At 36.7% G+C, this 22329-nt stretch overlaps 1 protein-coding gene across 4 annotated transcripts in view; it reads left to right on the top strand.

Moving 5' to 3' along the window:
• Nucleotides 1–22329, top strand: part of ctnnd2a (catenin delta 2a) — a 276192-nt gene that overhangs the window by 628 nt on the left and 253235 nt on the right. The window contains exon 1 of one of the 4 annotated variants that reach the window (XM_089125769.1): nucleotides 4152–4361. The exons of 1 other annotated variant lie outside the window; for it this stretch is intronic. Coding sequence is in view for 1 of the 3 variants with exons in the window: in XM_039667053.2 (XP_039522987.2) it covers nucleotides 16456–16462 (7 nt within the window). In the remaining 2 variants the exon portion in view is untranslated. Of the gene's footprint in view, nucleotides 1–4151; nucleotides 4362–8253; nucleotides 8461–16326; nucleotides 16463–22329 lie in introns of those variants that run through there. 2 more of the 4 variants (XM_089125768.1, XM_039667053.2) reach the window with 2 other exon arrangements.

The following is a 22329-nucleotide window of genomic DNA, read 5'->3' as shown; positions in this document are numbered from 1 at the left end:
TTATTGTCAGTCAACTAGCCTAGGACACACATCACCAATATTAGCCTTACTAGGATCTGCGGGTAGTAATTACGCATTTTAAAATACATTTCCAGAGAGCAATCTTTTGAGGTTAGATATTTTGAAATTAAGTAAAATGTAAAAAGTGGCGGAGCCAGGACAGTTTTATGGCCAAAGGGCCAACAACAACCCAGTCTGGGGTGGCACCAGTGACGATGCCAGAAATGTTCAAACGGGAGGTCCTTCATAAAACAGGGTGGGCAAATTGTATTGAGTAAAATTAGGCTACATGTTAAATTATCACAAAAAAACAAACAAACTGCAGCACAGTTTCAAGTTCAAAGTTACAAAACAGAAAATAATCTATGGTCTGATAGCATGTGTCACTATTAAGCTCAAATTGAGTTATGAGGGGTTTGACCAGTGAATTTTGGAGAATGTCATGACATATAATTTGTATGCATTCTTGACTCTTGAAGTTTCCAATCTAAAATAATCACAAGTCAGCTACCTCCATTGTTTAAAGTTATAGAGTGCTTTATGTTTAATACATTTCACCCTCAATTGGAAAGGACATGTTGACCGATAGTAGGATCTAAAAGTAGGAAGATGCGTATCTATACCACGAGTGTCATTTCTCGTGGCATTTATACGCCAAAACTGTTTTTTTCGTGTATATGGTACGCACTAAAAAACCCTGGGTTAGGTTTAGGGGGGAGGGGGGTGGGGAGTTCGTGCGTATTATACGCAAAAAAGCGCGTATCATATGTACGCGAAAATCGCGTGCCAAATACACGCAAAAACTGTTTTTGGCGTATAAATGCCACGAGAAATGACATTCGTGCCATAGATATACGAACTTTCATGAGATCGGGCTGGTTATGTCATGTGTGTGTGTGTGTGTGGGCAGTTAGGGGAGAGACGATCCCGCTAGAAACACAAACATGATTTGAAGAAGAGCTTGAAGAATGGAAACAAAAGTAACAGTTTATGAATAATGCATGTTTTCTATTTATTTACAAGCCTATAGATTCTTAATAATGAAAGTTTTGTGATCAATTTCAGAATATGAGAATCTGATGAGAAAAAACATTTATTCTCTGTCTTGTTCTAACATTAAATATGTGCTGAATTAGGAAAGGAGAAGGATGATCTTGTTGCAGAGCTGACTACAGAAGCCTCAACATCACACTGCAGCACAACATAAAAGTGCTACAAAATGCCTTCTCTAAAACAAGTATTGTTCTAAATCATCTAAAGCACATTTATTTATTCATTTATTTATTGATTTTCAAGTCTTCCCTAGCTCTGAAGAGTCTTTGTTGAGTGAATGGTAAGCAATGTATTGTTCAGTGTCTCTGTAAGTTGACAAGAATGTCTTTCACTTTGCAAGGCTTCCACTTTCGTATTTGTTGTGTCAGCACCTCTTTCTGTTTATCCACAAATGGAACAAAAGGGAGGTTTCATTAATTAGACATCAATTTAAGAAAACATGGATGGTGATGATGAAGAAAGATCCATCACATTTAGATAGTACAACCTTTTGAACTGACTGTATGCCTGTCTGACACAGCAATTCACCTGTATTTAAATATGGCATCTACCAAGACTAAGTTTGCTTGACACATGCTGAAAGGTTTTACACAAATTGATCTCACTGAAATGACTAGAGATCTTTGTAGGAAAAAAATTACAGCTTCTTATTTTTAATATTGAGATCTTAAAAAAAATAAAAATAAAATGCAGCTCTTATGTGGTTAGCCAAAGTAGTTAAAGGGATAGTTAACTTTGAAATACATTTTTTTGGTGTGTTTTAGCGTACCTCAAGGGCATCCAATATGTAGGCTACACAGGTGCCTTTCCATGACAACCTCCATTTTTTTAAGAGGATTCCAAAGTTTATTCAATTTAATTTTAAACAAATAAGGATTAACTAAGTTCTATGTAAACTTATTTTAAGAACAGATAGACAAACATGAATGATCTTCCATGACTTTCTGGCATTAAAATGAGATTTTCTAGATTTTCAAATAAATAAATAACATTTCTGCATTTGAGGAAGAGAACAAGATCACACACAGTCATCTGAGAAGTGTCTCATGTGAAAGCAAATGTGAGCCTCATAAGTGGGAAACAAAAATGCTGCATAATTAAAACATCCATCACAAGCTGTCAGATTTCACATGAGTTCCTGATGACTTATCATACAGGATTGTAGGCTTTTATAAAAGAATATGATTCACAAAGCAACTATTTATCCACCTTCATAGAAACAATGCTGCTTCTGTTTAGGCTGCTAGCACAACAAACAAATCAAATAGGAAATTAATCTGAACGTGGTAAAAACTGTGTATGCAGGGGTGGTAAAAGTACTCAAAAGTTATACTCGAGTAAAAGTTTATATAGGCCTGCCTAAATAAAAAAAATAATAATAATACTCCAGTAAAAGTAGAAAGTCCTCCAATCAAACATTACTTGAGTAAAAGTGCAAAAGCTGATTTAAAACATACTTAAGTACAGAAAGTAAAAAGTAAATATTAAAATAACTGCAGGCTAAATATCAATAATTAAACAGATCAATTGTTTTGGGAGTGATACGTAATGTTTTATTTGAATAAAGATAAGACCAGATACTGCAATTAAGAATTTGTTAGCTAGCTGTTTGGCTAACAATAGTAACATTAAAGCAGCATTACAGAACTTTTCCTCTGCGGTCTAGCTACAGGTTGGAAACGGAATTGTCCATTACCCCTGTCATAAATAATAGGCTCCGCTCCGTGTACAACTTACTTCTGCATTCTACAAAACAGATTGCATCGCTTCCAGTTCAGATCTTTTGTATGTGCTTCATAAAAAAAAAAAATAATAATAATTATTGGTATAGCACTTTTCTCAGATGAAAAATACCTTAAATAACTCAAAAGTTGGGAGGAAAAAAATCACCACACTCACGGTAACAAGGTGCTAGACATACAAGTCTAGACAACAACTAAATAAACTGTCCACACACTTGAATCCTTTAAGCAAATTTAATAGCCAAGCTTTCGGTCAAAAAAACATCCTCAGGGCATACAAAACCTAAATGTCACGTTCCATTTAACTGTGTTCAAACACATCAGGACAATCAACAGTGATAACACACACCTGCAGAAGCCAGGTAGGACCAGTTGTAGTCCAAAGGTGGGAGTTGTAGGTTTTTTTTAGGTGATCAACCCTAACTCCACATAGTGAAAAACACTAAAAGAAACAGACATAAATATACATATACAAAAATATAGGCGCAAATACACATATGGCTATATAAGTACATGGAGACTGCAAAAACATCAGTAACACCTTCATAAACTGCAGTATTCAAGACTTATAAAAACTGTACAGCTGTGACTATAGCATGACACTCATGTCAAAGTCCACATTTAAACCTTTAGGATGTAAGGCGTCCAAAGAATGAATCCAGTAAAGTTCCCTTTGGCATAGCACTTTATCTGTGCTATGCCAAAGGGAACTTTACTGGATTCATTCTTTGGACGCCTTATATCTATATTGCCACCTCTTGGTAATTTAATCTGATCAATTCCCTGAAAACGAAGAGAAGAAACTGAATGAGCACACTCTGTATATTTTGTCATATTTTTCAGCAATTTTTTATATTTATTTATAGTTATATATTTTTTTATATTTATTTATTTATTGAGGTACCAAAACGTTGACAGCACTGAAACCTTCTACTTCAAAATGTAAATTGGACACTCTGTAGTTGCATAAGCACAGAAGGTTCTTTCAGCAGTTCATACTTGGTAGCCAAACCACCAAATACTTAAAATGCACAAATTTAAGACTCCCAGCCAATAAATTAATCTTACTCCTTTCAAAGTGTCAACAGGAGCGTCAACTCAAATATAAAGTATAAGGAACAGCAAACTGTTATGACCTTATAGCCCCGCCCTTTTTCGTTGCGACTTCCGGTCTATTTTCACTGCGACCTTGCATAGGTCTTGCATAAACAGCTCGTAAAAATTTTTCCCGGTCTCAATTTGTTAAGACATCTGTTTTACAATGCTTATGATAAACATTACAATGCTCATGATAACTTTTGTTAACTCTACAATTAGTAAATCCACTTCACCAGCTAATTACTCATCGACAGCGATGCCATACAGAGCGACCGCAAAAACGGAAGTTCAAAGACAATATTCTAAAGATGACAGACTCTCCTGCGTGGATCGGCACACAGTGTGTGTGTGTGTGTGTGTGTGTGTGGGCAAGGAGAAAGGTGGTGTTGGAAAGAAGCTGTTGAGATTTATACTTTCTCCTGCTTACAAATTCCACATATAATTTCACTTCCTCAAGTATCTAAAGGGGTAAGTCTGTCTGTTTGGTATCAACAGCCTCAAGTGTTAATCCACATAACTCTCGCATACTTGGACTTACTATATATTACTTTACTGTAGTTATTGTCCAGTACATCACTATTGGTTTTGCTGATAAGTGCCAAGATGTTGCATTACTCATTAACACATATTTGGGTCAATATTTATTTGAGACGTGGGAAGCGTTCCTAAAACAGTTTCCTTATAGTGTCTTATTTCTCATTGGTACCATACCCCCTTCACTTGTTTGGTTGCAGTTTTTTTTTAAAAGGCTTTTAACATCGCAGGAGTATCCCTGTGGTCTGTGTTGTGATTGGCTTAGGCAGGTTGCAAATGTCACAACACTTTTGGAAGCTGCAATTTATGCAACACGTCGTATATCTCTATTTGCGCAAGCGCATATTTTTTATGCTTTTTTAAAACCTGATTTTGGCTGTAAAAGTGAGAATAAGTGTAAAAACACTGGGCAGATTGAGGCAGATAAACATTGAACATTGAGGCAGATAAATAGACTGTGGAGAAAGGTAGTTCACAAACCAATAAATATTTCATATCTATTTCTATTAAATAGCTAGTAGCTACCCTGCATGTATATTATATTATATTACCAGTTAAATTGCTATTATATTACATTACTATTATATTATATTATATTATATTTTATTATATTATATTATATTATTAGTCAAGTATAACATTTATATCAAAAATGGAAGTAAGGAAATTAGTATGCATATAGACCATTTCACAAGATGTAAACCACACTGGTCCAGAAACACTTCCTGTTTCAGTTTGTAACTGTTTTCTTTATTTTACATGTAAAGAAAAAATCTTAAAGATGTTTGTTTAACTTTTTGATTCAGTTTTAAATGTTCTGTTGGTTGTATTTTATCCCAGCTTTTATGTAGTGTTAAAAAACTGAAACAGAAAGTGCTTCTGGACCAGTGTTGTTTACATCTTGTGAAATGGTCTATATTGTAATCCATTCCTCTATTATATTACACATTTCATGTAATATAATCTGACTACTTTTTGATTACTTTTAGTTACAGAAACACAGACCAATATATTCTGTGAGTATCCATAGTAACAAACAAGACTGAAATGAGTAGAAGACTAATGAGAATACAGGCAAACAGGGGGAAATTAAACTAAAATGAACATAGCTGTGACATAATTATAAGGGGAATCAGTGAATTAAGTATCATTTATTGTCATTTTGTAAATATGAAGAAATCATGTAATCAAAAAATATGTACTGTGATCTGATTATTAGTGTTTTAAAATAACGAGTATAAATAAAATACAATTACAAGTATACAATTTTTGGAATCTGATTGAAATCTAGATTATTGTTGTATCAATTTAAATTCACCTACACCAAAACAAATTGTATAAACACTGAAATGGAAGACATGTCTTATAGTGGTGAATTGAAACATTTAAACTGTACTCTTCTAATCCATTGAAATTTTACTTTCTTCTTCAGCTGTTAAAGTCAAGAAGTATAAGTCTCCACACCCTTCATGAACTGTGATTTACACAGATCACACAAACCATCGTTTCACACAAATGATCTAATAACTTCATCTGGCAGCTGTTTTAACTGTATCTTGTGGTTTACAAATCATTGCACATAAAGGTGTAGTTGTACATTTCTGAGGCGTACATGTTGTGCCAGTTGTGTTTATAAAGTCTCATACAGTATTTTCTGTTGAAATGAAACAAAGTTGCTTTTCCTATTATTACAAAAATAGGCATACATATGTCATGTGTCATATACAGGTGAATGATGAATACCCTTCAATGACTCTCTGAGGCGTATCAATTCCACCAGCTCAAATTCCCAGCAAACAGACACAAAAGTGAAAGAAATGCTTGTAATTCTGTCAGCCAATTCGGCAACTCTCCTGCCCAGACAAGTGTAAAAAAGAAGAGGCTGATAAAGAAACAATTCCTGTAAACTCTGCCATGAGAACGGCATGCGGTATATTTGTGGTGAGCAGAACAAGGTTGAAGGCTGTGGGAGAATGGAGCTGTTTTTTTAATGTATTTTTTCCTCAATTTTTTGGCCTTTTGCCTCATAAGCAAATATTTATCAAGTGATCTGATGTCTATGACATTCAGTTGTACAAAAGTGACATATGTTGAAAGAAACAAAGTGTTATGCCAAATGGATGATTTACAACCTACCTGACTGCTATAACAAAAAGATGACTTTGTATCATAGATAGATAGATAGATAGATAGATAGATAGATAGATAGATAGATAGATAGATAGATAGATAGATAGATAGATAGATAGATAGATAGATAGATAGATAGATAGATAGATAGATAGACAGATAGATAGACACACTGTAAAAAGTAAACGGTAAACTTCTGGCAGCTGTGGTTGCCAGCATCATACCGTAACTATTTGGTGTGTTACTGTTTTTGTGTTAGAGCATATATCTGTTAAATTAAAATTTTATAATGTAGCTGACAATACGGTATTTAGCTGTTAATTTCAAAGACAGTAAAACACCATATTTTTACGGTATGATGCTGGCAACCACAGCTGCCAGTAGTTTACCGGGTTTTTTTTTAAAGGATTATTTTTTACAGTGTGGAGTATGGCAGTCATTCAGGTTTATTAAGTTTTGGTTGCGTATCATTTTACTGGTTTTGTCTACGCCAATTCAAACAAATAAACAGGCTAAAAGAGCCTATTTTTCTTTATTTGGGGGTGGTGATGGCACAGTGCATGTCTTGTGAGAGACCCCTCCCTGAGCAAGACAGTTAAAGTTGCTCCAGAGAGTTGTGCAGGCCCTGACATAGCAATTGTAAGTCGCTTAATATGAAATTTATGAGCAAAGCTTTTGGGTCCATTATTTTCTGTGCATCGGTTTGTAAATTGCCTCATGGAGAACAGCATTTAGAAACAAGTCTGTTTCTGTTTTATTCAGCAGAATAGGGCGGGTCCTTTGTCGTATTTCAACAGAGACGAATCCACCCAAAGTGATTCATTTAGAGAGGAAAATACTGACCAGTAATCAGTGTTGCACAATGTGCTGCTATTTATCTACATATTTATCTACATAAATCTAGCACATAACACCCTGTGTCTCCACAACGACCAAGAGATGGCGCTTTTGCCTGACATTGTGAAGATTCGCAAATCTAGGCTATATTATACACAGTGCTAACCTCCATGACATATGGTGTATCGATCGATCCAAATAATCAATGAGAGAGAGTTAGCCTAGTCGTACTTTTCACTCCAATTAATATTGTTGTGTAGGATTATATTTTAAAAGTGAGCACATGCCTTAACTTGGTTACGAAAAATCTCGTGAATATTACTAACATGCGGTAGCGATTAAACTAGCAGTGTAGTGTTGTCTGAAAAGAAGACTTCTAACCGCTTTTCACAGAGTATGTGTGCACAAAAGACGCCGCTCATCTCCAAAAGAATGATGTCACCTGAACTGGAAAGACATCGCTGCGCATGCGTGGGTGTCAGAACGCAGTCTGTCAGAGCGCGCATAAATGAGACCAAACAGCCAAAAGTCGCCAATAACTGTTTATAAATCTTGGGCTGCAAATGTGTTTAAATTTTGTGCTAAAAGATATGTTATGAGCATATTGCAATCGTACAAAATAGACAGATTAAATGTAATACAGCCTAATATATAGGCTAAAGGGGTACAAATATAATAAATAATAGACACATTATTAATTAATAGACTAAAACAAACTTCTACAGTCAGAAATAAATCATAAATAGTAGGTCCATCATCTGAAATCATAAGAACAGGTGTGTAAAGGATATATATATTGCCAGAAGATGGTGCTCTGTGAATGAAAACAGCGCGAGACCTGCGCGTGTATGTAGACTGTGTGGATGAAAGCTGAAAAGGCAGCATCACCGCGCGCTTTGCCTCCGTTGCCTTTCAGCAGCCGATGCTTGCTCTTTACTGAGTCAACATCCAGAGAACAGTTCATTTTCTTAAATAACCTTTACAGGGCATGAACGCAGGATTCTTATTCAGCTGAATTTCGGATTTATAGCGGGGAGAGGAGCGTTTGTTCCCTGGACATTATTTGGTGAGTGTACAATGTCATTCCATTGCACTCACTGTTTGTTTCCGGTAATGGACTATTTCAGGTTAGCTCGGTTCTGTCTGTTAAAGATGCCAGTTATTTTGGTTAAAATGGAGGAATGTAGCACATTAGCAATTCTAAGAAACCTGCCTCAATGTGCTGAATAGAGGAAAACAGAGCTTTGGCATATATACGGTGCTCAGTTTAACAATAGATTGTGTCATTACAGCTCATTTGAAGATAGTACTGACCCAAATTTTCAATGGGAGGTGGGTGAGTGGAAGTTGTAGGGTAGGAGAATTGTTTTTGTTTTGTTTTGTTTTCTCTTAAACGCCGAAACAAAGCTCTTCATTGACATGCCAGGTAATTCATTTCCAAAGGTCTTTACTGTTCACCTTGAGAACTGTATTAAGTTGGTATAACTAAATGGGAATTTGGGATACTTACTTTCTAATCCAGAGTTTCTGCTGAACAGACATTAAAAGAAAAAACAAAATCCTTTCAAATACCACGAGGTCTACCGATACATCCCCACGGGCTCAGTTTGGTCCACTTCCAGCAGTGTTGAACTGAATATGATTTCAAGATATTCCTGCATCTATTACTTTGTAATAATTTGCTCTTTATGCATAAATATAAGCACTGTGGACCAGTAAGTTGGTGTGTTGTTTGTAGACATTGGATGTTACTGTAGACCTGTAGAGTTGCTGTCGTGTTTAACCTTGCCTTCATGTTAAGGTGCTGCTCTTGTAGTGATGCCAATCAGTTTGCCAATTTTTCAAGACAATTGTTGTTTACAAAGGCATTAATTGGCATTTCAGGTGTGAGTATTTTAAAGTGCTGAAAAGGAGGTGACAAAGTTTTTTTTTTTTCCATTAGGAGTAAATACTGTATTGATCTGGAGAGCTGCCTGGCAGATCTTTCCACAGTGTGCCTGATCGCATCTGTAAATAAGCCCACTGAATGAGCTGTAGATGAGGGACAAAGCTGGATCAAAGGCGTGTAATGTTATCTACAGAATGCTCAATGCCGACCTCTGCACATTTCACGGTTTCACATGAAATGCACACTGCTGCTTGTAGCTTGCTAATGGGATGAAGGACCTCTAAAGCTCTGAGAGCCTGTTTATCAAAGCATCTCGGGTATCTCCTTGCTGTTTGTTTGAAAGCATGCACGGAGACAGAGATAACGCAGAGCTTCAGTGTTGTTTGCTCTACAGGTCCAAAAGATTTGGTCAGATCGCGATTAATTCTTCTCATCTGCCGTTTCTCGGTTGTCTCTGTGCTGTTTCCGCGTGCTTGAAAAGCACCATGTGTTCGGTGATAAAATGGGGAGAACGTGTGAAGTGCTTTTCACAGATAGACACTACTCTAACAGACGGGTTTCATGCTTGGCTTTCAGGCTTCTGTTGTTCGAAGAAAATCAACTTGTGGCCTGGTCATCAGGCATTGACTCTTTTGAATGAAGATGAGAAACTCATGAGAATCATTTCAGTTATTCAGATGATTCAATCCACCGAGCAGATTGGTTTGGCTGTGCAGATTCCTAATTAGTTTAGCTGTCAAGGTCTCCAAAGGCTAATTGAGCATCCAGAAAGCTTGGCGTTTAAGAACCTGTCATCATATTTGTTCTTCCATGATATGAATTATTTATTTCATCGACGTTTAGGCTATGTTGTTAACCGTTGGACGTATCTTGGGTTACAATGAGTGGCAGTTCAGTTTTAATTGGAGCCTTTCTTTGCACTGGAGATTTTATTTTCCATCTGAACACAACATGACAGGTACAGGTTGAAAAGAGCCGGCACATGTGTGATATGTATATAGAGCTAACAGACATCATCTACTTATGCGCAATGATAAGATTTAAAACATACCGTCACTTTAGTTGACTCATTAAGCTCAAATCAGTGAGGTCATTAAAGCCAGAAGGGACAGGTTCAGCATAACATCATTTTGTGTGCGAACAAGATGATGATGATGTCAGGCAAGTAGTTTATTTATAGTGTGTCTGTGTTAGGTTTGATTTTCAGGGTATGAGTGAGCTGATACAAGAAATGTGTAGCTTGAATTCACTAAAATGAAGTTATTTTCAAATAATGTTATGTGGATGTTGATTAATATGAATGAATGTATATCATCATTGTATTATTCAACCTTAAAGTATAGTTCAAAAACTTTTGCTGATAATTTACTCACCCCCATGTCATCCAAGATGTCCATGTCTTTCTTTCTTCAGTCGGAAAGAAATTAAGGTTTTTGACGAAAACATTCCAGCATTTTTCTTTTGAGTCATTTGGTTCATTCAACGAACGAAACTGAACGAATTGACTCGGAAAAAGATTCGTTCATTTTGATGAACGAGTTAGAACAGGAGAGTCACAAAGGTTCGTCACAGAACAGAGCAAGACGAGCATTTGAGCTTTTAAAACTTAAACTTTGTAATTTTTTTTTAAACAAGCTATCGTTTCACTTGATAAGACCCTTATTCATCGTCTGGAATCGTTTAAAGCCCTTTGAACAGTTTGCAGTTTGTACTGAAAGTGTCTTTTGGACCTTGAACCGCTTGGTTCCCAGTGAAGTGCATTAAATGGAGAAAAATGCTGGAATGTTTTCATCAAAAAGCTTCTTTTCTTTTCGACTGAAGAAAGAAAGACATGGACATCTTGGATGACATTAAATTATCAGTTTTTTGAAAAGTGAGCTAATCCTTTAATGAGTATACAAAAGTGACCATATTTTATAAGCTTGTCACATCCCACCAGTAGATGATGTTTGTTAGCTCTATTTAAAATGAAACGACTTTGAAATAAAGTGACTGGCTGCGTCCAAAAACTGAAAAGCTGACTTGTTACCTCAAGGTAGCAGTTGCACAATGAAAGTTTCATGTGGCAGTATTGCATCTGTACAGTGGCAATAAATGAAAGAAAAAAGATACGACAGGCTTCCAGCAAGCCGTCAGATCAAAAGAACCGAAGGACAAATACAAAATAAGGCGAATACAATAATTAAATTATAATATAAATTTATTGTGAATCACACAATAAATCAGTTAGAATTTGTTAGAAGGACCCATGGCCCAAACTAAAATAATATAACAATAAAGTATAGTTCATTAACAAAAAAACAAAACAAAAAAAATGAATAGAGAAATCAATAGAGTGGTATTGTCTGCCTTTTGTTTTCCGCACAATAGAATGTTTGCTTTATATTATATTATATTATATTATATTATATTATATTAGTCTTGTTTTCATGCTGTGGAGGGAAATAATTCTCTGACCAACTGACCCTAATTTGCTGAGTCAGTGGAGTCTGTGCATGTATGTGTGAGTGTGTCTCTCACTATATTGATTTTCTTTTTTCTTTTTGGAAAGGCAGAATAAAGGGTCTAAGAATCAAATAACAAACACTGCCCTGGGAGAAGAGGGGGTTAATCAAACGACACAGTGGAATTTCTTCCCTAAGCGTTAAATCCCGCCAAATACCCTGTCATATCATGTTCCTGAATATGCCTGCGTCCTGTCAGTGCGTTGTACCTCAGCTGCTTTGCACACCTTGAGCGGAAAGCGTTCATCACCAAGCCTGCTATATTTAGACTCATATTTTTAGCTGTGCAGAAACTGAAATCAAATGCATGGTTGGGCTCCACCCAGCGACATCTTTGATTGACAGCTGGGTTCTGCTCAATGAAAAAGATGTCTAGAAAGGATAGATGAAAGCAATAATCGAAAGAATTTTTTTTTGAAAAAGAAGAACTGTATTTTTGTACACTTTTATATGGGGATATAACTCATATATATGGGGATATAACTTTTATATACAGTATATGGGTATATCTCAGCCTATTGAAAAATACGTTGATCTCATTTCTCATTCCTTAAAGGACAAAGTAAAAGGTGGCACATCTTACCGCACTCTCCCCTGTTAGGTTATTTTAGGCTATGTACATCTTCAAAGTAAAGTCAAAAATGCACATTATTGTCACGCAAAAGAAAAAATCGACTCTGACCTGCCTAAATGAGTTGTCAGGAATTCCAGTTTCACTTCCGAGACCTGCATACGTAACGTGGTAGCATATTTGCATTATGCTCGTTTATGATGTACTTTACTTTAAAAAAAAACTTTTGCTGATAATTTACTCACCTCCATGTCACCCAAGATGTCCATGTCTTTCTTTATTATATGGAAAAAAATCCTTGAATGTTTTCATCGAAAACCATAATTTCTTTTCGACTGAAGAAAGAATGACATGGACATCTTGGATGACATGGGGGTGAGTAAATTATCAGCAAAAGTTATTTTTTTTTTTTTAAGTGAACTACTCCTTTTAGGGTTGCGCTGTTATTGATACAGTTAATGTTACAGTTCCCACATGTGCACCGCAATGAATGATACATATTGGTTTGTCACTGGACATACACTTAATGCTGATGGTGAGGAATTAAAGTTTAGTTATCACTAAAGTAGTTATCACTGAGAAACGTCCTGCTCAAGTCGTCCTTACGATGAAGGTTCTGGTAAAAAAAACTAAGTTGATATGGTAAACTCGATGCCATCGTTTCTGTCTTTACACTGTGTACAATCGCTGAGGACTAAGGAGGCCTCCGGAGCTGAAATTCAGTTATGGTAATGGGTGTTTAGTTTCCAACACACGCTGTAAGCGATAGACCAGTCACAAGAGATTGGGCCATCTGAGCAATCAGAGCAGAAAAGGCTTGCGGATGGGAGGGATTTAAAGAGACGGAATCTTCGCACGAGACGTTTGAGAATAATTGAAAAATGTTGTGATGTATATTAAAATGTATATTTTAATATTAAAATGAAAATGTTTTTTTTTACCTTTGATGCATGTAAACTTGTTGTAGGAGACCTTCAAAACAAAATTAGGAACCTTTAAAATAGCACAATAGGTGCACTTTAAATGAATAGACTGTCAATATGAAAGTTGTCCTTATGTCCCTTGTTGTCTATTCGGAGTCTTCTGAAATCATATGACTGCTTTGCGTGAAGTTTGAGTATTTATTCACTGAAAAACTTAGCCTCTGCTTTTGTTCTCAAATCAAGTATTGTCATAATGTCAAGTTCTACAATAATTAGGTTTGGTCTTTAAGACAAGCAATCGTGTTTATCAATCTGCCATATAACTTTTGTAGTGTATCTCAGCTTCAATAGAGGAGAAGGTCAGCCGTGAATAATGACTTGGGTGACTTTTAGCTTTAGATCCCCACCAGAGCATGAGGGGACTGTGAAATGTGAGATATCTGGGGGGGCTTGTCTCTCATGAGTGACTGCTCAAGGTGTAGAGCTGGTCGCTGGGGCATCACTAGAAGCTCCTCAGCAGAGCAGTCAGCTGGAAACCTTAGCAACCATTAGCAGCGTTGTTACCATGACATTCATCCAGCCAGTGAGGCAGGCTTCCTGCCTGGACTCCATTGGGAGTTGTGATGGCAGGATTTAGAAAAAAATGGGACAAACCATTGTGACGAAAGTAGTTTTTGGCAGAGAATGAAGGCCTAGTTCTGTATATATATATATATATATATATATATATATATACAGCTAGCCTATGTATCTGTGGGCTGGCAAACTTGGGAATGAATTGTGGTGTAAATATAGTCAATTTAATTATATTGGTTATTTAGTGCTTAACAGCCTGGCGGTTATTAATGATTACCTCAATCTCATTCATAGCTCTCAAAGCTTAACCACAATCAATCCCTAGAAAATCAATCCAGAGCTAAAATTCTGGAAGCCACCTGGCCATTCAGTAAAGTCTCAGATTCATGCAGGGAACAACTATTTTGTTGAATCGGGGCCATGAGCGGTCTGTGACTGTGCAGCACAGTTTAAATACATCACGGTGACGGGTCCTGCTCCAAGGGCCTTGTAATGGATCATGGGGGAGGAAGTTATGGTGCTAAGAAATGGACAAGCAGGGCGTACAAGGTTGAATGGTTACCTTGGCCTCTCATATCTGCTGAGAGGGCACATTGGTCAGTGTTCCATGGAGAGCTTAATAACAGGAAATGTTACGGAAATTAATCTTGTTGCATGTTGTTGTTTTTTGTGCTTGTACCTTTTTTTTTGTCATTATGCATTAATTGAAGCTTTTGTCACCTTTCATGAGTAATACTTTCAATTTCAGTTGAGAAAATTGCTTTGACCTTTGCCCTTTAATTGTACGGTTGCATCAAGCTCCAACAATGCCCTTTTAAATTCTCTAATAGCTGTATAATTTAACCTTTGCACAGTAGAGAATGCATAAAAGATATAGTTATTGTTGTCAAAATGTGTTGCTGGTGGTTATAACTCAAGTTATCTGCGTTGCGGCATTGATGTGGTAAAGAGAGCATGAGAGAAAGTGAATATGGGCATTTTCGGTCTCTCTTTTGTTTAAACAAGTGTGTTTAGACGGTGATAAGGAGGAGAAAGGGATATAGAGGCTAGTCAGGGTCCTCCAGTTGGGCACGTCTTTTCAGTGCCAGGATCAGGTTGACCTTGGAGATAATATTGAGCCTTATCCCCGTTTGTCACGGGCGAGGAAAAACAGATTATACTCTCTAAAGTCGTTGCTGACTATAGAGCCTTGATGGCCTCCCACATCAATGACGTCCTCAACCTTTCCTCAACCTCAAAGCTTGTTTTCCCCCACAAATCCATGCCTTCTCATCTGTGTCTTGGGGGATTTTGCTTACCTGTGTTGGTGGTGCCTTTTTGGTACATCCCTAAAATCTGGGGTTGTCCAAAATTCTTATTCATTTACATTCATAAGTTGGAATTTGAATTGACTTGACCACACCTCCACAGCAAGTTCAATTTTAAAATTGCATTCTGTGAGTAATGTATGACATATCTGAATTATTTGTTTGTGAAATATGCATTGTAACATCTGAAGCCTAATGAGCACTCGATATTAGCATTTCTTCTATACTTTCATAACTAACTTGAGTTCTCTTACGCCATCATGCACCAACGAAATGAAATTTGCTGCTGTCTCTCACAGCTGCTAATTACCGCCGCTTATGATTGCATTGCTGATGAGAGTCACCCGTTATTATCAATAATGGCTTATTGCGGAGAGCCACAAGAGCCTCTTTTATATATTCCCAGCATGAGTTTGGGACAGTTGTCTGTAACAAACAGATTAGACACAATCTTGTCAAGATAAATGGCGCAAATATTGCTGAAATGGCACTTACGTTTTTACGCCACCATTTCCTACCCCAACTTCTCTCGCAAAGCTCAGATCATGTTGAGAATGAGATGATATTCTAGCTGTGCTAATTTCCTAACTTTGTTATTTTAGTCCATGTGCACTGAAAATGAGATGGAACAGTGATTAGACCAATTAGTCTAACCACAGGCAGATTGCAGCATGGTGTCCTCGTGCCCACCTGCAACAGAGATCGCCCTTCCTTTGGTGCCAGTCAAGACGTGATCCTCCCTCGCTAACCTCAATCACACAGTCTCATGAACCCGGGCCAGTTCAGTAAGCGTACCGATGTGTGAATGGCACAAACAGGTCAGCAGGGTTGCTCAAATTAGAAGCTCATATGGATGGTGTTGGGTCGACATTTGTCAGACTGTAGTCTACACCATGTTTAATTTGGCATAAACAAAAACATGGCTGGGAAGGACAGAAAAGCAGCCTATTCAATAGGTCACTCTGTTGTGTCGATTAAAATAGATCTTTCCTGTAGATTAAAAAACCAACAACCCCTCCCTAAATTTAAATGATGTTTTATTAACAAAGTTCAAGAGGAGCAGATGCAGATAATTAACCCAATCAGCACAAGTGGAGATCAATCAGTAATCAATTCAGGACAAGATAAATAACAGCAGAACCCACATTTGCTCCTTGACAGTTTATCAGCATCCCACCCTCACCCCATCTCCTCACTTTTAGTTCCATGGACTCTTACCAACGGGGGAGAGTAGCTACTCAGGGTTCGGGCAGAAATTCCAAGCTTGGAGCTCGAGCCCTCCACTGGACAGCATGCCAAGTACGCATAACCTTTACCATAATAATTATATGTTGGTGTGAAATCTTGAAATATAAATTCTGAATGAAAAACACATGTGGTAAACATTAACCTACATCACCAACCAACTAATTAACACCAAACAACAGTGAATTAGGCTAGTTGAATTTTTTTTTTTTTTTTTTTTTTTTTTTTTGGTGGTGGTGGGGCAAAAAAACAACCAAGCATTAAAGTTCTAGAGAGTGATAATGGTTGTAATTTACTATTAGAACAACGCCGGAATACTTTTATTTTATTTGAATACATTAAACTTTATAAGAATAAAGTAAAAGTAAAACTGCATTGAAAAGTGCAAATTATGTTTTGATCTTTTTTGCTTTTGGCTGAAAATGGGTCTTGCAGACCTAGCCAACCAGCTAATTCACTCAATCAGCAAAAACATGAATTCCTGCCAGTCAGCAACAGTTTATGACCATGTTTTCTGGTTAATATGCAAAATGTGCAAAATTAGTTTTCTTCATCTTGCAACATCAGTCAAACACATAAATGCAATTAGAGCCACGTGTCTCCAGTCCAGTCAGGTGTAACTTTACTTTACTAAATATACCACCATCCAAAAGACATTTATTTTGTGAAGGATGCATTACATTTATCAAGGGACAGTAATGTTACAAAATATTTCTATTTTAAATCAACACTGTTTTTAGAAGAAAAAAAGGGAAACAACATTAACATATTAAGCCGTGCAACTGTTATTGATAATGATAATAAAGTTTTCTTGAGCTCCAAATCAGTATGAATGATTTCAGAAGGATCATGTGACACTGAACACTGCTGAAAATTCAGCTTTGCCCTCACAGAAATAAATAACAAAAAGTAATAATAAATAATAATTAGAAAATGACTGTTGTAAATTGTAATGTTTCTCAAAATTATTTTCTTCTTTCCTGTATTTGATCAAATAAATGCAGCCTTTGTGAGCACAAGAGATATAGTAAAAACAAAAACAAATGAAATGGTAGGTTAGTTTTGTTTTTGCTTTTGATTCATTATACCTTCTACACATGCAAGTGTTTTGTTGATTATACAAGGCATAGATATTCATATTTATTGTGACCCAAGCCACCGTTTGTCTCATTGTGTTAATAATGACGAGACTGTCTAAAAATAACACATCTACAAGATGGTTGGTAGAAACAACTTTACATAGATTCATATTAATGTCGTTTTTCCTAGTGAACTTTCATATAGGTCATTCACAGAATTAATAAAGAAGCTCTAATTTCAGGCTTCAGTTTCAAATGACAGGAGAAAGAGCAACTCTTTACATCTGACAATTTAGTATCTGTCACACTTCACCACAGGATCCAAAGCCCTTTTCTTTTCTAACTAAATAATATGTATCACTCCGAATTTAATGTCTGACATTAGATGGAGGTAAATTGGAACCATCATCAGCCACAAAAGAAAATCATATCCGCTGGACTTGAAACTCAATTTTAACATTTGACAAACTTTGTCCATGAACAAATTATAAATGAACAAATTCTAAATGGCTCACTGGCTTTTGTGTGATCGTTTCTGAAATTTAATCAAGTATTACGTTTCATTCTGATCACTCCTTGTACACAAAAATTGAAGATTTGGATCAAAACGTCTCCATTATAAATATGCATCATTGAGATCGTCATTAAATATCTAAATGATATTTAAACCATATAGAATTTTTTTAATGAAATGAAGTTATTTCAGTTAGGTCTGATCAAAATGCCTTAGCTTTTATTAAATCATTTTTCCAACAAACACATGGACAATTAATGATGTGATAGTGAATTCATAGGCAATTAAACACTCCAGATAGACACAGTATCTTCCCAGTGCAGGTTTTGCAGTCTTACTTGTCTGCAAATCCAAACACCAAAATAATCTTTGCATGTATGAGTATAAAGAAAGATTTGACGGTTTGAACTGCAGTATATTTGTAGTTGCCAAATGACCCATGCAATAAGTTGTCACAGACAGTGTCCCGGGGCAGCAAACAGGAACGGTTGAATATATTTATGTATGTGGCTGGCAACATCTCTGATATGCATTACATTTTACTAGTGAACTGAACGCATTATGATTTATATGGTGTTCAGAGAACAGTTTCAAAAATAAAACTATGTCCAATCACATTACATCACTGGGTGCTTTATTCATAGTCTCTTGCATTGCAAAACATTATTGATAATGATAACCATGCATGGTACATAAATATATCTGAATTTACATTGATATTCCAGGTGATTTCTGTTTGTCTATATAAAGTTGTAATATAAAAGCCCTATACCATGTCATGGGGGGGAATGTACTGTAAAGGAATTAAAGGATAAAAATGGATTTAATGGAATAAATAAAAATACTTTGCATAGTTGAGAAGAAATCCATTTAAACTATTTGGAGATAATATGCATTATTTGCTATAAAATATGCACACATTCACTTTCTGGTATGAATTACATGATTCATGTAAATGGTAGTGTTTTTTTTTAATACAAAAGAACAAAATTTGATGATAAAGATAAGTAAGTGGTATCACTGTATATTGCCACATATTAATAGCCAATAGGGTTTGTGTCGACCGGAGCTGGGCCAGAAAAAAAGCTATGTGGTTTGCTGTCGGTCGTTTAGCATTTCTACTGTTTTATGAGTTATTAAAGCTACTTGGATCTTATCGTGCTCTCTTTCACAGTTAAATTTAAAGCGACATGCTGGAGTTTGCACTTGTCTTCTGTGAACCGTAAGGTTCGCTATTTTTGATTTCATTTTCCATCTCAATCATGTTGATATTGACGAGCACTGTACGTCCACGGAGGGAGACCGGTCTAAAATATTACTTTTTAAAACTTCTTGTCATCCTAACAACCAACAGAGCGGTGTGTAATGGAGTGCAGGAGGGCAGCATCAAGAATATCAAGGATAGGGGGAAGATAATTTGACCATTTCTAATTAATGGACAGTTTGACCATTTCTCAGCGTCTATGGTGGTTATGGCCCTGCTATGAGCTGAAAAGGCTAAGCACAAAGATATCCTGAGAAAACCCTTGATTTTGCGTGGTGCCGGACCGGTGTACAAACATATGGAGCACCATATGGCCAAATCATGTCTTGGTGCCCATATAACAATAGAAAATAATAGTAAAAAAAACTAAAACTTAAAAAAAACTAAGCAGTAGAGAATGTTTTCTGCCTGGAGCCTGGAAATTCACTGGTCAGATGTGAGAACCCTGTTTCACACGAAACTGTTATGACATCCAGCATTTTCTAATCACTAAAGTTGTTGCATAATTGGTCAGCATACAGCATCAGAAGGCCATACTGTATGAATAAGGCTTATCCATGGAGAATACATTCTTATGCATCAATATAACTGCTAAGCTTTTGGTTTTTGTGTTAGATAAGGAAAAAATTCATGTTCAGGCCCTTAGTGGAGATTTGCATGTTCGGGATTTCATGCTCTGGATCAGCGCAGCAGATCTCTGGGTGTGTGAGTCAAACATGTATACTGCAATCCTCCTAGATACTCTATGTTATGATGGAGGACTCAAATGCATGCACATACCCTCTGTTCGCATTAAAGGTGCAATGTGTAATAATTTTGAGTATTTAACTGAAATGCAATATGACATCTACAACTATGTTGTCAGTGGTGTATAAAGAACTTAATTAATAAACCTTAAAGTTTTTATTAACTTAGAATGAGACATTTATCTACATAACCGCGGGCACCCCCTTTTATGAAGGTCTACATATTGTGACGTCATGTTTCTACCGTGGCCGACAGCAAACAAACAGCGCTACAGAACGCGTTTCGTCTCTCCCTTGAAAGAGAAGCAGCAGAAAGCTAGAAGCTAGCCATAGACACCGTGAGTATAGTGACTTTACCCTTGTCAGTGGTGTAAAATATGTAGTTGGATTGTTTCATGTAACATAGTTCTATGTGCTATGTGGGATGCTGGTTACGTTCGTGAGACAGCTGATTAGTACTGATTAGTCATTGACTGTAAAACAGTATGTTACAGGAATTACCAACCCGTTGATCACGGTCGACAAGTCAATCTTGGAAGCATTTTCAAGTCGATCGCGAGTTTTCAAAATCAGAGAAAAAAGCCTAATGTGTTTAGTAAATGGTGTCTAGGGGATGCGGAGGCGCGTGCCCTGTTATCACGTCATTTTTGCCACGCACACCTTTGAGCTCATGTCGACGCGTCAAGTTTAAACAAGGCTTTATGCTTTAACCAGCTAACAGCTTATATTAGCCAGCTACATTGTTAGGAAAAAAAAATATATAGTTGCATAGTTTCATGTGGTTCATCTCCCTTGCTGTATTATGGGTTTGCTATGTGGGGGAGAAATGTGCTGGTTACATTCATGAGACCATTTTCTGATTACTATTATTATATTATATATTAAGACCCTTGATGCTCACCTGACTATAGCTATGTAAACTTTATCCATGATTTGGTTAATAATGGACTGTGGTACAGAAACAGTGACAACACACTCTTGGCTTACTCTGGCTATTGTCTCAGACGACAATATGTTTGTCCTGTTTTAGCCACCATAGCTTCTTCGAACGAGAGGGGTTAGCTTTGGGAATGAGCCCTTAGTGCAACTCGCAACCAAACCGCTAGATGCTGCTAAAAATTACACACTACACCTTTAAAATGAAAACTTCTGTGTTTATTTTGTACACATCCACCTGTCCTATTAGCTCATGTCTTGTGTTCCCTGCAGGGATGTAATATCCATTCTCCAGGTCTGAAATGCACTTCTATATCTCAATGCATTGAAGGGTATACGGATTTCAATGCATGTGAAAAATAAAGCAATGTACAAGATGACCCAAATGCTGATAAGAAGGCTTTGTTTATTCTACATATTACCAGGCTGAAATTGAATGTCGTGCGCTTATGGCATTACGACTGCAGCGTTGATAAATAATAATGGCACAAGACAGTTTTTCTCTTTAGAGATGCAACATTAATAGCTTTATAGATTAGATTTCATTTTTTTTTCATAGTGGCCTGTTCTGCATGAATCTAGTGGACAGAATGACTAAAGGAATACAATACCTTATTGTTTTGATGAAAAACAAATCATGCATATTTCAGGATGCTCTAGACCAAAGGTTTTTAAACTATTGACCACAAGGGGAAGCTAAGGGGTCCGTAGAAAATTGTCCAGAAAATTACAGTTCAGTATAATTTAGTATATTATGTTATATAAAAAATTACGGGTCAAATGCCATGTTTGGTAGATCTTCTTGGTATAATGAAATTTCACCTAGACTACATTAATAGGATTTACTTGCAATGTGAATAAAGATGGTTTGAGCCAGCCACAATGTGTTTTCTGCACATTTATCAACTGCTGAGAGCATTAAACCATTGAAATTCATTTTTGTATAGAACAGATTTGGTAAAGTGTTGGATAAAATGTAAAATCTGGGTCCTGAAGCTAAACCAGCCTGGAACCACAACTTGAAAATTAACCAAGGTTTGCATGTTACTTCAAGGCTTAAAGGAATGAGCAAATGGGAGTCGAACAGAGGAGGATAAATGGTGGGAGTGATTTGAGAGTCCGGGTGAGTGTGCTGCAGGGAATGGAAAGGAGAAAAAGCAAAAGAAGGTGGGTGTTGTGGAGAAACAGCTATGGGTTGGTTCATTGTGACAGCAGTGCGTCAATGATGGTTTTAGTGGAGACAGGCTGAGTAGTGCAGGCAAAATAAAGTGATGCGCCAGCGCACCTGGGCAGGGACCATGGGTATGGATGAGATAAAAACTCTCTCCTCTCCTTCTCGACAACTGCCTAGCACGGCCTAGGAGGGGGGGACGGGAGGGAGG

Source organism: Pimephales promelas, chromosome 22, assembly GCF_988280905.1.
Source record: "Pimephales promelas chromosome 22, fPimPro1.hap1.1, whole genome shotgun sequence".
Lineage (NCBI taxonomy): Eukaryota > Metazoa > Chordata > Actinopteri > Cypriniformes > Leuciscidae > Pimephales > Pimephales promelas.
Note: the sequence above shows the minus strand (reverse complement) of the source record. Positions and strands in the feature narration are given on the sequence as shown.